At 36.7% G+C, this 13,116-nt stretch overlaps 1 protein-coding gene across 1 annotated transcript in view; it reads right to left on the reverse strand.

Moving 5' to 3' along the window:
* Nucleotides 1–960: 960 nt before the first annotated feature.
* Nucleotides 961–13,116, reverse strand: part of LOC124798980 (class E basic helix-loop-helix protein 22) — a gene marked incomplete at its 5' end in the record, with an annotated part of 88,096 nt that continues 75,940 nt past the window's right edge. The window contains one exon of the mRNA XM_047262516.1: nt 961–1,776. Within this exon, the coding sequence (XP_047118472.1) occupies nt 1,576–1,776 (201 nt within the window). The remainder of the gene's footprint in view (nt 1,777–13,116) is intronic.

The following is a 13,116-nucleotide window of genomic DNA, read 5'->3' on the forward strand; positions in this document are numbered from 1 at the left end:
TAGATCACATGACTGCTTTCACAGGTAGCGCTGCATTTGATGGGATAGGAGATGCTTGTGACCAGACTAAGTAGGTGGTGGTGGGGAGATGCATGAGACAGCTAATGACTAACAAGCCAACTTTCCATTGTTTGATTAGTTAATATCACATTTTAAATATAATTATTGATACATCCCCACTATTACTTTCATCATAGTTACTGTGATGAGATAAAGCTCTGTGCACAGCAGGATTCTGACTGAGGAGCTACTGTAGTAAATTGCTTGTTACTTTGCCAAGAAAACAACTGCCACTAATAAAAATGTGCTGCAAAGTTTTTGATAACAAGTTCATTAAATAATGAGATGTTGTGTTTTTGTTATATTGGTTATGTCAGTATTGTTCTCTCTTTATCTTACACAATAGCAGTCTTATTTCTGGGAAAAGTGGTTAATTAACGGCAATCCATTATGCCTTTCCACAACACTAATTCAGTGATTGAATGGTATCATATTCTAATGCTGAAATAACATTGTGAACCCATGTAAGCACTTCATAATTTTATCTGCAGTTGAACTTGCATTATAATTGAATGTATAATTTTATATTGTATGGATGAAGAGAAGTTTTGCATTTAGAACTAAATCTCATTAATTAGAGATGTTTTAGTATTGGTGAAGGCAATGGATAAACAACAATTTTTTTCCTTTATTCTACTTACTTACTTAATGAACTATTACTAGTTTTGAGACATTTAATGGACTATTGGATAGTTCTATTTATCCACTAGATCAATCAAGTATCTCTTTCACCAATCATATTCCATTTTCAGCCACCACCATTCCAAGAAATCAGTCTGTCATCAGACCATCATTTTTTGCATAAACAGGAAAATGCAGGCTATGGTTCATTAAATTAGCAGTAAATTAATTTAAAACTACAAAAGAGGTAACAGGTTGTTTTTTTTTATATTCTGGCTATATTTTTGCAATGTTTACTGTACCAGGTACATTCATGACAGTGCCAGGCAGTTACAAAGACTTAAGCAGAGCATTACATTGTATAGAATACTGCAATTGAGTAGGTACTAAATATTTACATCTTATCTAAAACATGTGCGACAAAGTCACAGCCAGTGCCCTGACAGTAATTTTAGAAATTATCATAGTAATACACTACCAGCTTATGGATTGAAAATACTGCTTTCAGAATTTTCTGAGCACAGTTGTGGATTCATCAGAGTGATAACACAAAAATAGCTGTCCCATTCTTCACTCCTACAAAGTTATCAGATTTAAATGATGTCCCACGTAGGCTTCAGCAAAATATGAGTGTATCAACTGAACACTTCCTAATAAAAATATACCTACCACTATTTTATTGCCTCCTAGATGTATTCCATTTCCACAGTTTTAAAAATTCTATTGAGAGCACCATTTCCTGTGGCCACTTACAATGGTACTTCATCATACAGCTATCACTGCTATTTGCCAACATTACACTAAATTCAAATTGTCCATTGTATGAGCCTTGAATCCAAAAAGAAAGTACTGTGCACCACCTATGAGTCCACTCAGATCCACTTATATTGGGTCCTATCCACTGACGGCTGGTCTAGGAGCAGGTGAGCCTGATGAGGTAGAGACGGCAGCTGCAGCAGCGGCAGCTGCTGCTGCTTGCCTCTGCAGTTTGTTGTCAGTGGGTGTTGTAGGGAATCCAGGAGGCAGCTCATACAGGCTCCCAGCCTGAGCCTGAAGCCATGCCACCAGCCGTCGAAGCTCATCAAGGGCATTTGCCTAAACACAAGAGGAGACACTTGATTACTCTACACTTTAGCTACTCTGAGTACTGTCCTTTCACTCTGTGTGTGTGTGTGTGTGTGTGTGTGTGTGTGTGAGAGAGAGAGAGAGAGAGAGAGAGAGAGAGGGAGGAATGGATGCAGATGTAAATGTTGTTATCATGTGCAGATGTAGAATGTATGCACTTGTGTAGCTTCAGACTGTACTGTGTATCTTCAGAACAACTATTTACATTTTTTGGTGCCAGTTCAGTAGTGAGACATTTGCAAGTAATATGTGCCGAATTTATGATTTCACATCCAACAATAATGTATGCAAAAAGCTATGACATCAAAAGTAAGCAGTAACTAATAGCTTAGGATTGTGAAAGTCTTACTCTTCTCTTGAAACTTCATTCACTCATTCATTCATTCAAGGAGAGGTATGCATTAACAAAAGACAAGGAAATCATAGAAACATAATCTTTCACCTTTGTTAACAATAAACTATCACTGAATTGCTCAATGTTATTTGTGGTTACACCAGCTAAATGTAAGTAAACGTTATAAATAAATCTGCTACTTTGGGGAAAAAACTGGTGCTTCCCCAGTTACATTACACAGCTGCTGTTTATCCCCAATTGGTACCTTTTGTATGTGCTTGATTACATTGATATTTTTCAAAGAAATACTTACATTCATAAATCCAGTGTCCAGTGTCCAGTGGCCTGTTCATAATATGTTACTTTACAATGAGTACTGCTACTTCCCATTTGGCTAACAGAACATTTCAGTCCTTGGATCAAGATAAACAAATAATTTGCAGAAGGGATGACTAATAAGGTATGTTTCTAGTTTTTAACTACGTGGGATTTCCAGTTTTTTGCTTTATGTTAGATGGAAGCCTGTTGAGTACCTTGCATCAGAGTACACAACACTACTCTGAACCCTCCACAAGGAAGCAAAGTCTACATTAAAATTACTTATGGTGTCTTTTACTGTGTTTGTGCTGATCCAGTTGAGCTGAAACTGATTTTCACTGACAATAACAAAAATTAGTAGCACATTTATCTACTTTACTGCTCACTTCTGCTGGATAAAATACTTTATTTACTTTAGATACACTGCCCCAGACTTCCTTGAGATAAGAGGATCTGAAAGTATTATTAATGAGTCAAGACTTTTGTGTTTAGGTCAGTACAATGAGAGATATTTCTACAGGCAATACTTCAGCAAATGAGATTAGTTTATCTATGTATTGGTTCCATTTTAATGTGTTGGCAATTACACCCCAAAAATTTTACTCATAGTATTCCATTTTATATGTGATCTTAAATGTCTACTTCTGCTATTAACAGCTCATTATTGCTTATATGAGTCCTTTGGAGATTAAGGCTTAAACTATTATCCTTGAACCACTTGTAGGCCCAGCCAACTACCATATGAGCAATGCCTTCTAAGTTTCAGTTTGGGACTATAATTAATATGTTTGTGTCACCAGCAAGAAAACAAATGTAGTTTTTTAATTGCTCTTTTAAGTTGTTGGAAAACATTTTTGTAAGTCAGGAATAAGAGTGGGTTCAGTACTGACCCTTTTGGCATCCCACACATTATGTTCCCCTTCCTGAGGTTAGTTTCGCACCTATGACATACGCTGTTCACATGATCCTTTACTTTCTTTTATGAAGGTAAGACTCCACCCATACAAGATACTATAAAACATTTTTTTTCTAAGCAGAATTTTGTGATTCACACACTCAAAGGCTTTAGAAAGGTCACAAAAAAAAAAAAAAAAAAAAAAAAAAAAAAAAAAAAAAAAAAAAAAAAAAAAAACACCCTGAGAGGCAATCAACAAAGTCTTCTCAGATTAATTAATCCATATGTAGCATGCTATATAGGTCACTTCTCAAAATCTTTTGAATAGACTGAGAGACTTGAAGGAATGCAAAGGTTTGTAATTAGAGGTGTACTATTTATAGGTAATTATTGCTATGGTATGCTGAAATCTTTTGGGATATATTCTTTGACCCATTGATTACACAAAGAGCAAGTGTGGTCTTATCAAGCCAGCACAATATTTTAATACTGTACTACAAACACAGTCATATGTAGCAGAATTACTACATTTTAGTGACCTTATGAATACTGTAATCTCCTTGAAGGTTATGTTTTTTGAAAATAATATATGTTGATAGTTCATGTAGTATCTGTGTAAATAAATTTAGTGCAGTTGTATTCTATTTATTAATGGGTTTAATGTTTGCTGCCACTGAATTTGTTTGACAGTGTTTTAAATGTATCAATACATAAAGTAAGGGAAAGGCCTTTTGCCTTTCTCCTATTTTATTTATTCTTCCATTCAGGAATCTCTATTATTGTTGCACATCGTCAATTTGTCTCTCTTCCATCCCATACTCTTTAACTTTTCTTTACCCATCTACAATCAATTTTTGCCTTTCCATTATTTTACATATTCTTCCACCCAGGAATTTCCATTATTTTTAAATGTGTCACCATTTCTGCAAGAGCTATACTGTGAGTGCTCAATTTCATTTGTACTGCTATTATAGGTTGTTTCTTTTTCAATAGTCTTCTGGTAGGTTTCTGTCTTACTTGTAGTGTTTTAATTTTTGACCGTATTACATGTATTTCACCTTTCTTCAATAACAGATTGGAGGATTTTAGAACAATAAGGTTCTCTGAATTGAACAAAACATGCTCATCCTAGGATTAGATACTATAATACTAGAAGTTGCGCATCCCTTATAATTGCTTCTATTCAATTTTACCCTTGTTTGTTTTAGGGGAACACAAGACAGTTCTCTAGAAACATGTCTAAGAAAGAGATAATTTTTCCATATACACTATCTGCTTTGTAAATCTCTTGCCAGCATTATTCTTGTTATTTCTCTCTAAATTCTGTGGTGGCATTATTATTTACACTTTTGGGATACAACACTTTTCTACTATGACCTGGGGTTAAAAGGTCATTAATTTTTATTGTTAACTTTTGACCATCATTGACTACGATTTGACATTTGAATTACTGAAAATTGTCAGGGGAGAAACAAATTGTCAAAGACTGTTGTACTATGTCTTTCAGTCCTTGTGGTGAATTTTATTGTGGTAAATAATACAAAACTAAATTTAACCAACTTGAAGTGCCCTCAATGAGTACTATCTGATAGAAAATTGACATTAAAGATTCAACAAACAATGATTTCTCAGTTTGATCTGCTTATGTCATTAAAATTACTTCTAATTCCTTTATGAAGGTTAAGATATTTCATGCTGGTGGCCTTCCAACTGTCTGATCTACAAGCATGTGTGTTTCATGAGCCAGTATTGTGTCACAGCATTCAAAGAGTTTTCAACACAATATTCATCGACCAGAAGGGTGTGAGACTTCACACAATTTTTTTTTGCATGTACAACCACTCATCTTTTCTTTTACTGGTACTATAGTAGTCCAATATTAGCTCATGGCCATTAAGTTGGATATGTTCAGTTTCAGTAATTTCTTCATCAAGCTCTGATATTCACTATGTATATACTGACTTTACATTTGTCCTTTCATTCTTCTGTGAAGATTATGAGAGTCGAACTTTTATATCAATGAACCTTCAAAAGTTGTAACTGAAGGCACCAAATATGTTTTCTTTAATATCTATGGTTTTGTCCAGGCAACAATAGTTTGTTTTGCAAGTATCTGTTTCAAGTGTACTGTATTTGTCGTGCAATTCTGTCTTAGAGGTAAATTTACCCACTGCTTTGGTTAGCCTGTTTCCTGCACCCCTACAATTGTTGCATGATCTTTTTTTTGAAGGGCCTTCCCCAAAGACCTAAATCACGGGTGACACTACTAAGCCCTCCACTTGGTTTAAAAATATTAGTTACCTGGTAATCATTTCCTAGAGAGTTTTGTAACAGTTCTGTCATTCCCCTCCAGTGATTCTGGCTACACAATAAGACAACCTTAAGACTTTGGTTTCTAGCCTTAACTTACACTTCGAGTCCTGTACTTGTCAGACTGCTTCTAAATTTTTGAGTGTCTGGATGTTTTTGTCCACAGTATCCAAATCATGGAAGCTATTAGTAATAGTAACCTATAACTATCAGACTTCTCAGTCCCCTGGAACACTTCACTGATTTAAAAGATTTTACTGTTATCCACACTTACGGTCTATCATTGACATTACTACTGCAACTTGCAGCTCACAGTCATGCTAATTCAACTTGTGCTACTGCCAAAGCAGTTCAAAGTTGCAAGATAAAGTGCTATTTTTCCTGTATTGCATAGCAGTAGTGATGGTCTCTGGGTCTCTATACGTTGCTAGCGTCATTACTCATATTGATTGTAATACAATACCCCATACAAATACTATGCTGCCATTCATCACACTGAATGTCATTTCTAATGATTCTGTGGTGGTTCCTTAAAGCACAACTATATCCTGCCTGTCAAATGTCTACTCTCAGATGTGTAAATTTGCAAGCTCTCTTTACCCTTACCTTTGCACTCCTAATCCCATGATGACCTCGTGCTATTAACGTCAAAAGTTTTAAGAGCACATTCTTTTCTTGCTTGGCTATGATTGGAACATATATCTTCTTCTCAGATATATAAATTGAAGTCACTTGCTCATGTTCATCCTTATATGATGCAGGCTAATTGGAGGAACTGTCATAGGGATTCCAATCCAGTTTTGACTAATAGATATGTTGACTCATGAGAAACATTTGTGTGTATAATGTATAAATATTTCACACAATTTGTCTGAATTATGATGGATTAAAGTGAAGTTGTTAAAATGACACCATTGCTACCATGTCGACAACCACCATAACTTGAGAGAGAAGCACTGCATTGAGAGAGCAGCAGGCATGGCCAAATTTTCATCTGGTGTTGTGGTCTAGTGGTGACTGGATCAAATCCCAGCTGGCTCCATTTTTTTACTCTGTCTTTTAACCTAGCATTTACCTCTCAGTGATATGGAGATATGCATTTCAAAATAAGATGACAATTTCAGACTGCCAATTTCTACTTCTGTCAAATTAGCAATAACAACTTGCACTCTCTTAATGCACTGCAAATTCTTTGTAACAGTGGGCAGTAAGTTACTCAACTTTGAAGTATCATAATAAAAATAACCAATAACAAAAAGGTAATCACCTCATCATCAGGCTATGATACGAGATTTACAGTTTGAAAGAACAAAATATTTTTAACTAATAGTTTTCCTGCAATCATTTTAGAGCAGTTGCATAGTGAAAAAAACATGTGAATCCAAAATATGTGATGTTTCGTTTTTTATGCTATAAACAAAAACATTTCAGCAACTTTACAAACTTTGCTTCATTTACATACAGTACATTCTTCTGGCAACAGCAGATGACTCAACATTCAGCTTTCTGCCTTCCTTGAATCAAACTTAGGTGTAGATATGGTTTTTTTGCATGGCACAGTGAAAACGTCTGCCATAAAGAGTCCTTGACAAAGAATTGTGACAATGAGTTTCAACAGTGCATCACAGTGTGTACTAAGCTTCATAAGTGGAATGGTGTAACATGAGCTAAACAAGTAATCATGCTTATTTTTTTCTTTTATCTCTGCCAGCTCTTCCAGCCTCTGATACATATCTCCTTCTCTATCTATATAAATTGAAGTCACTTGCTCACATCTATCTGTATATGGAGGCTAATCTCAGAAACAGCTGTAGGGATTTTGATCTTGTTTTTACTAAAAGGTAGACTGATTTACAAGGAAGGTTTTGTATGCTGATACCCATTCTCTGTATATATACATTGAAATTGCCTGCTCACTTCTGGCTGTAGATCTGGGCTAATCTCAGAAACGAATGAAGGAATTCTAATTTAGTTTTTACTGCTGGATTGATTCATGAGGAAAGTTCATGTATATGATTTACAAATACTTCGTGGAAATTTGATGAACTCTGATGAATAAAGCTCACCACTGCTGTGAAACTTTTGCTATGGCCATCTAGCGGTGAATGGTCAAACTTGGAAGTACAGCTCCATGTGCCTTGATGTAGCCACAGCCAAACAGCACCCATGAATGCTGCAGCTGCTTTGATGTACTGACAATAGGTGGTTCATGTTTGGCATGGTGCAGTACAGTCAGTGTGGATGTGACTTAATTGTTCACATAGTATATCTTTGGATACTTTGAAACTGTACATAAAACTGGTAAATGAATCTTCACAACTACAGGCTTATAAACATTGAGGGATTTGTGAGCTTCTTGAAGAAGGAAATAGACATTGGCCCGATCTTGACACCTTAAATTCATAGGATGAAATGGGATTCAGAAATCCTTGTAGATGAAAGCAGATGATTTTGAAAGACTTCTATGGATAGTTGGGGATGCATTTTGGAAAAAGATGACTATTTCATAATGTCAGTGTCAATTTACATTGTTGTTGTTGTTGTTGTTGTCTTCAGTCCTGAGACTGGTTTGATGCAGCTCTCCATGCTACTCTATCCTGTACAAGCTTCTTCATCTCCCAGTACTTACTGCAATCTACATCCTTCTGAATCTGCTTAGTGTATTCTGCATGCCCTCGGGAAAAATTACGGCTGTAGTTTCCCCTTGCTTTCAGCCGTTCACAGTACCAGCACATCAAGGCCGTTTTGGTTAGTGTTACAAGGCCAAATCAGTCAATCATCCAGACTGTTGCCCCTGCAACTACTGAAAAGGCTGCTGCTCCTCTTCAGGAACCACACGTTCGTCTGGCCTCTCAACAGATACCCCTCCGTTGTGGTTGCACCTACGGTACGGCCATCTGTATCGCTGAGGCACGCAAGCCTCCCCACCAACGGCAAGGTCCATGGTTCATGGGGGTAGGCAATTAGCAATCACAATTCACTCTCATAATTCACTGCACATCCTTCAAACAACAGGCAGTACCGTAACTTCGAAATGCTGCAAGCAATTCATTGTGAACAATTGCACAGCGAAAAAACTTGACATTTAGCAGCAGGGCATGGTGAAAAAGTCAGCCACTAAGAAGTAATTGTGACAATGAGTCTCAGAAATGAATCATTGTGCACTAAAGTTTACAAGAAGAGTGCTGTCATGGGCTATGTACCTAGATCAAGTGTGGTTTTTTTCTTTTCATTTTCATTTTTTTCCTTTGTGGCCTTCAGACATGATCACTCAGCCAGCCTCAGATATATGATACACTACAAATTAAAAGATGTATGCAATAACACATACACACACATACAGCCATGAGTCACACAGAAAACTTACGTTGCTTGTAATGTATTAATTTCATCACATTATGTGTAAACGGACTGAACTACGATGAACTGAAGTCCCCTGCCATGTATATGAAGTCTGGTCCCTACTGTAGGGATTTTGACATGGTTTCCATTAGTAGATAGACTGAGACGTGAGGAATGCTTCTGTACATCATTATTACCTCTACAATGGACAAGTCATCTGGCCATAGATACATAGTGTTACATGTGCAAAGCTGAGGTGGGTTGCTAGTATTCCATAAATTGGTGACCTAAATTGAAGCTTCACAGTTTCATATGCCACCACTTGACTTCATTGTAATTAGCACTGGTGAACCAGAACGAGCAGGAAATTGGTTGTGGTCTTTCCGAAGACACCACTTCTGTATTACCATAACATGACTTCAGAGGACCATGATAATCTTGATCAAGATAGTCACATGAAAATTGGAGCTCAACTCCTCTGAATACCAGTTGGTAAGGAAGATAAAGCAGGGATAGAAATTTGGAGAGGTCAAAGTTTTGGAGTAGGGTAGGGTTGGGCTGATATACTGTGAAGGAGTCAATGTGCTTTATGGACTAGTGAAGAAAAGTGAAGTGGAGTACTCCAGATTTTCGAAACAGAATTTTAAAAATACAGCATTTTTGAAACAGTTTAAGGAGATTGATTTTAAGCCATCATCATCATAATGTGACCCCCCCTCTCCCCCATCTGCCTGTGCTATTCCCTTTTGGCTGTGGCTCTGTTTCCATTTTCCCACTGGCTTATGAGTATACAAGCATACTCCACTAGAAAAAGTGTGATATATACCACAGTCTACCTGATAAAACTGGCATTTATTATTCTTCTTGCTTCTGATTCTTCAGATGTACTAAGAGAAAAAAGGTTGCTTTTAAAATTATTAATTTGCCTCAATCTCTCAAATCTTAGTGTTTTGATACCTAAATAACAGATAAAACAATGGGGAATAACATACGTTTTGAATATTCTGTGATACAGAATCGTCCGCAGCTCGTGGTCGTGTGATAGCGTTCTCGCTTCCCGCACCCGGGTTCCTGGGTTCAATTCCTGGCGGGGTCAGGGATTTTCTCTGCCTCGTGATGACTGGGTGTTGTGTGCTGTCCTTAGGTTAGTTAGGTTTAAGTAGTTCTAAGTTCTAGGGGACTGATGACCATAGATGTTAAGTCCCATAGTGCTCAGAGCCATTTGAACCATTTTTGATACAGAATCTGACTTTTAGTGCAGTCATTCACATAATCCAAAACACTTTAGTTGCATCAACTGCCAGTACCTTTTGATAAGCATTTCAACAGATTTTTCACCTTGAACAAATGATCATATGAACAGCCATTTCATTTCTTTGAACCTGATTTTGAAGCATCTTTCCAGCCTGTTTTGAATAATAGACCGAAAGCAATGGGTTACACATATTTTTTGCAGGCAAACTTTTTAATAGATTTATCTCATATTCTATTAACTCCATCAATGAATCAAATAAATGAATGAACTCTGGCATTTGGCTCATTTATTAAACTCTTTAGAAAATTTTGGTCTGTACTCCAACATATACACTGAATGGGCAAAATGAGCTTAATAGTGCATTGGTCGACAAAGAATGCAATACAGCAGCAGTTCTGCATGGTGTGGATTCAAAAAAACTTCGGAAAGTTTCTGGAGGTATATGCCACCACACATCTACGTGCAAAATCAGGAAATCAGTTTAAATTACAGACAAACAGTTTTTGTGTACAGAGGTGGTGCCTACTAACACCATACTAGATGTGTCATGTTGGGTTCAGATCAAGCGAATTTCATGGCCATGACAACCTCATAAGTTCACTATCAAGCTCCTCAAACTGGCCTTGTGACATGGATAGTTAGTGTTCTGAAATATGCCACTGCCATCAGGAAAGACATCAATTGTCAAGGGATGTAAGTGGTCTGCAATAATGTTTATGCAGTTCACAACTGTCAGTGTGCCTTCGGTACCTGTCACGGGTCCCATGAAAGCCTAGGTGAATTGGGCAGTCGTTTGCCTTGACAATAGTGTCTCTAGACACAACCACTGATCTTATGTAACAAGAAATGTGATACATTTGTGCATTCAACACATTTGCATTGATTCACCATCCTGTACCCATTGCAATAATTACTGATAATGTCATTAGGAGAACATAGGGATTTTATGCTGTGGACTACCATATTTAACAAGTGCACTGAATGATGTGCTCTGAAGCACTTATACTGGCAGCAGCACTATACTCTCTAGTCAGATCTGCCACAGATTATGGAACGGGAAGCCTCTGACCTCAATGTTCTTTGATAAGGCATGGACATCTACCACTACATCACCTACCTGGCCTTAACCACTTTCCCTTGATCCTCAAGACAACATAAAGTGAAAAGAAACTAGTTTCACCTTTTCTCAGACCCCTGTTCCAAGGTGCTGGGCCATAACAATCTGCTCTTTGTCAATGTCACTTATGTCAGTGTATTTCCCCATTTGCTAGAATGATTTCCCATTTGTCTCTGCTCTGTTTGTATACTTTCATTACTAAATCGCACGCCTGCAATGCCGCCAAACAACATTCAAACTCTTGGTGGGCTGTGGTCCTAACATTTTGACTCATTGATATGTGTTGCCTTGATTAGGCAAGTAAAGATACATGGCTAACGAGCAGCCTCAAGTAGTTTTTGATTTATGCTGTACTCAGTTAATATTAAGGCTTTTTCCTATTTATGTACATTATGTTGTATTGCACCAGTTTTTGTACTATTTTAGTTACAATGTTTTATTTATGTATGCTTCCTGGATGCATTTTTTATTACTAATATTTTGTTGTTTATACAACTCATCTTGCATTGAATTTCACATTTTTAATTATGTTTATCATATCCAAAAATGAGTCAGACAAATCAGTAACTAAAAACTATTCTCATGGAAAGAAAAAACAGTGTAAAGCAGTATGTGAAAATTTGTAAAAGGCTACTAAATATTTCAGTGCACAGTGCATTTGAAAAGGCAGAAGAAGATGCACATGTAAAATTGAGGCTGTGTATCATAACAGAAATCCTGGCAACTCATGGACAGAGCAGGACTTTGTTTCAAGATTTTCTCAAGGTATATTACACTGAAAGATAATTTTTACTGATCATTTATGTTTTAAACGTAATAAAGGTCTGTCATGAACAATTTCTAAAAATTCCCTAATTGTTGGCAAATAATTCCTGAACCAGTGCTAATTGAATAAAATGTTGCATTCACAAGTACCAGCAGTAGACTAAGCATGAACATGGAAACTACCAGTTTGAAGGGTTAAAACAGTGTACCAGACAGAGACACAAATTCTGAACCTTAGTTTTTGCAGACAAGTTTCTTACCAACTTAGCAGTCCAGTCACAGCTTAACACACACTCTCTTATTTTAAATTGTCCCATTCCCTCTCTCCAAACTTCACACAGGCTTTCCTGCATACACTGCTGTACAAGCAATGTCTTCTAGTCAACACACTGATAGGTACTTCAGTCTTTGTGGGACTCTATATTTTATATTCTCCTGTTTCCCTTTTATGAGTGGTTGCATCAACAAGGCATAGCCTTTTGAAGAAATGAATGTGTTTAGTTTTCTCCCATGGTGCAGTTTGTTAATATTGACCATGCTTTATTTTCAGCAGGTAATACTCCATCTATATAATGGAATATGGTTAATACTATTAACATTTTCTTTTTATGAGCAAAATTTTATAGTCCGCATAATCAAAGGCAATAGTGCATACAAACAAATATTTTTTGTGGCTTATCTCTGCCAGAACTTCACATGTGAGGCATTTAATGATTTTCTATATGAGATATCAGACTAGGAGATACAGTAGTCCTGCTCTGAAAAGTAAGACAGCATCATACTGAACCCAAAATTCTCAAGAATTTTTTATATAGCTGGATGGAGTCAGATGAGCCTGTAAGCGAAGATGAATTGCTGTATCTCAATTCTGATATATAATACCATGATAGCATATTCTCTCTCTCAGAAAGTGTGTTCTTAGACACTGACTGGTTACAAAGATTACTTTGTGATTGCCCTTTCAAGCAAGCACA

This window comes from Schistocerca piceifrons, chromosome 5, assembly GCF_021461385.2.
Source record: "Schistocerca piceifrons isolate TAMUIC-IGC-003096 chromosome 5, iqSchPice1.1, whole genome shotgun sequence".
Classification (NCBI taxonomy): domain Eukaryota; kingdom Metazoa; phylum Arthropoda; class Insecta; order Orthoptera; family Acrididae; genus Schistocerca; species Schistocerca piceifrons.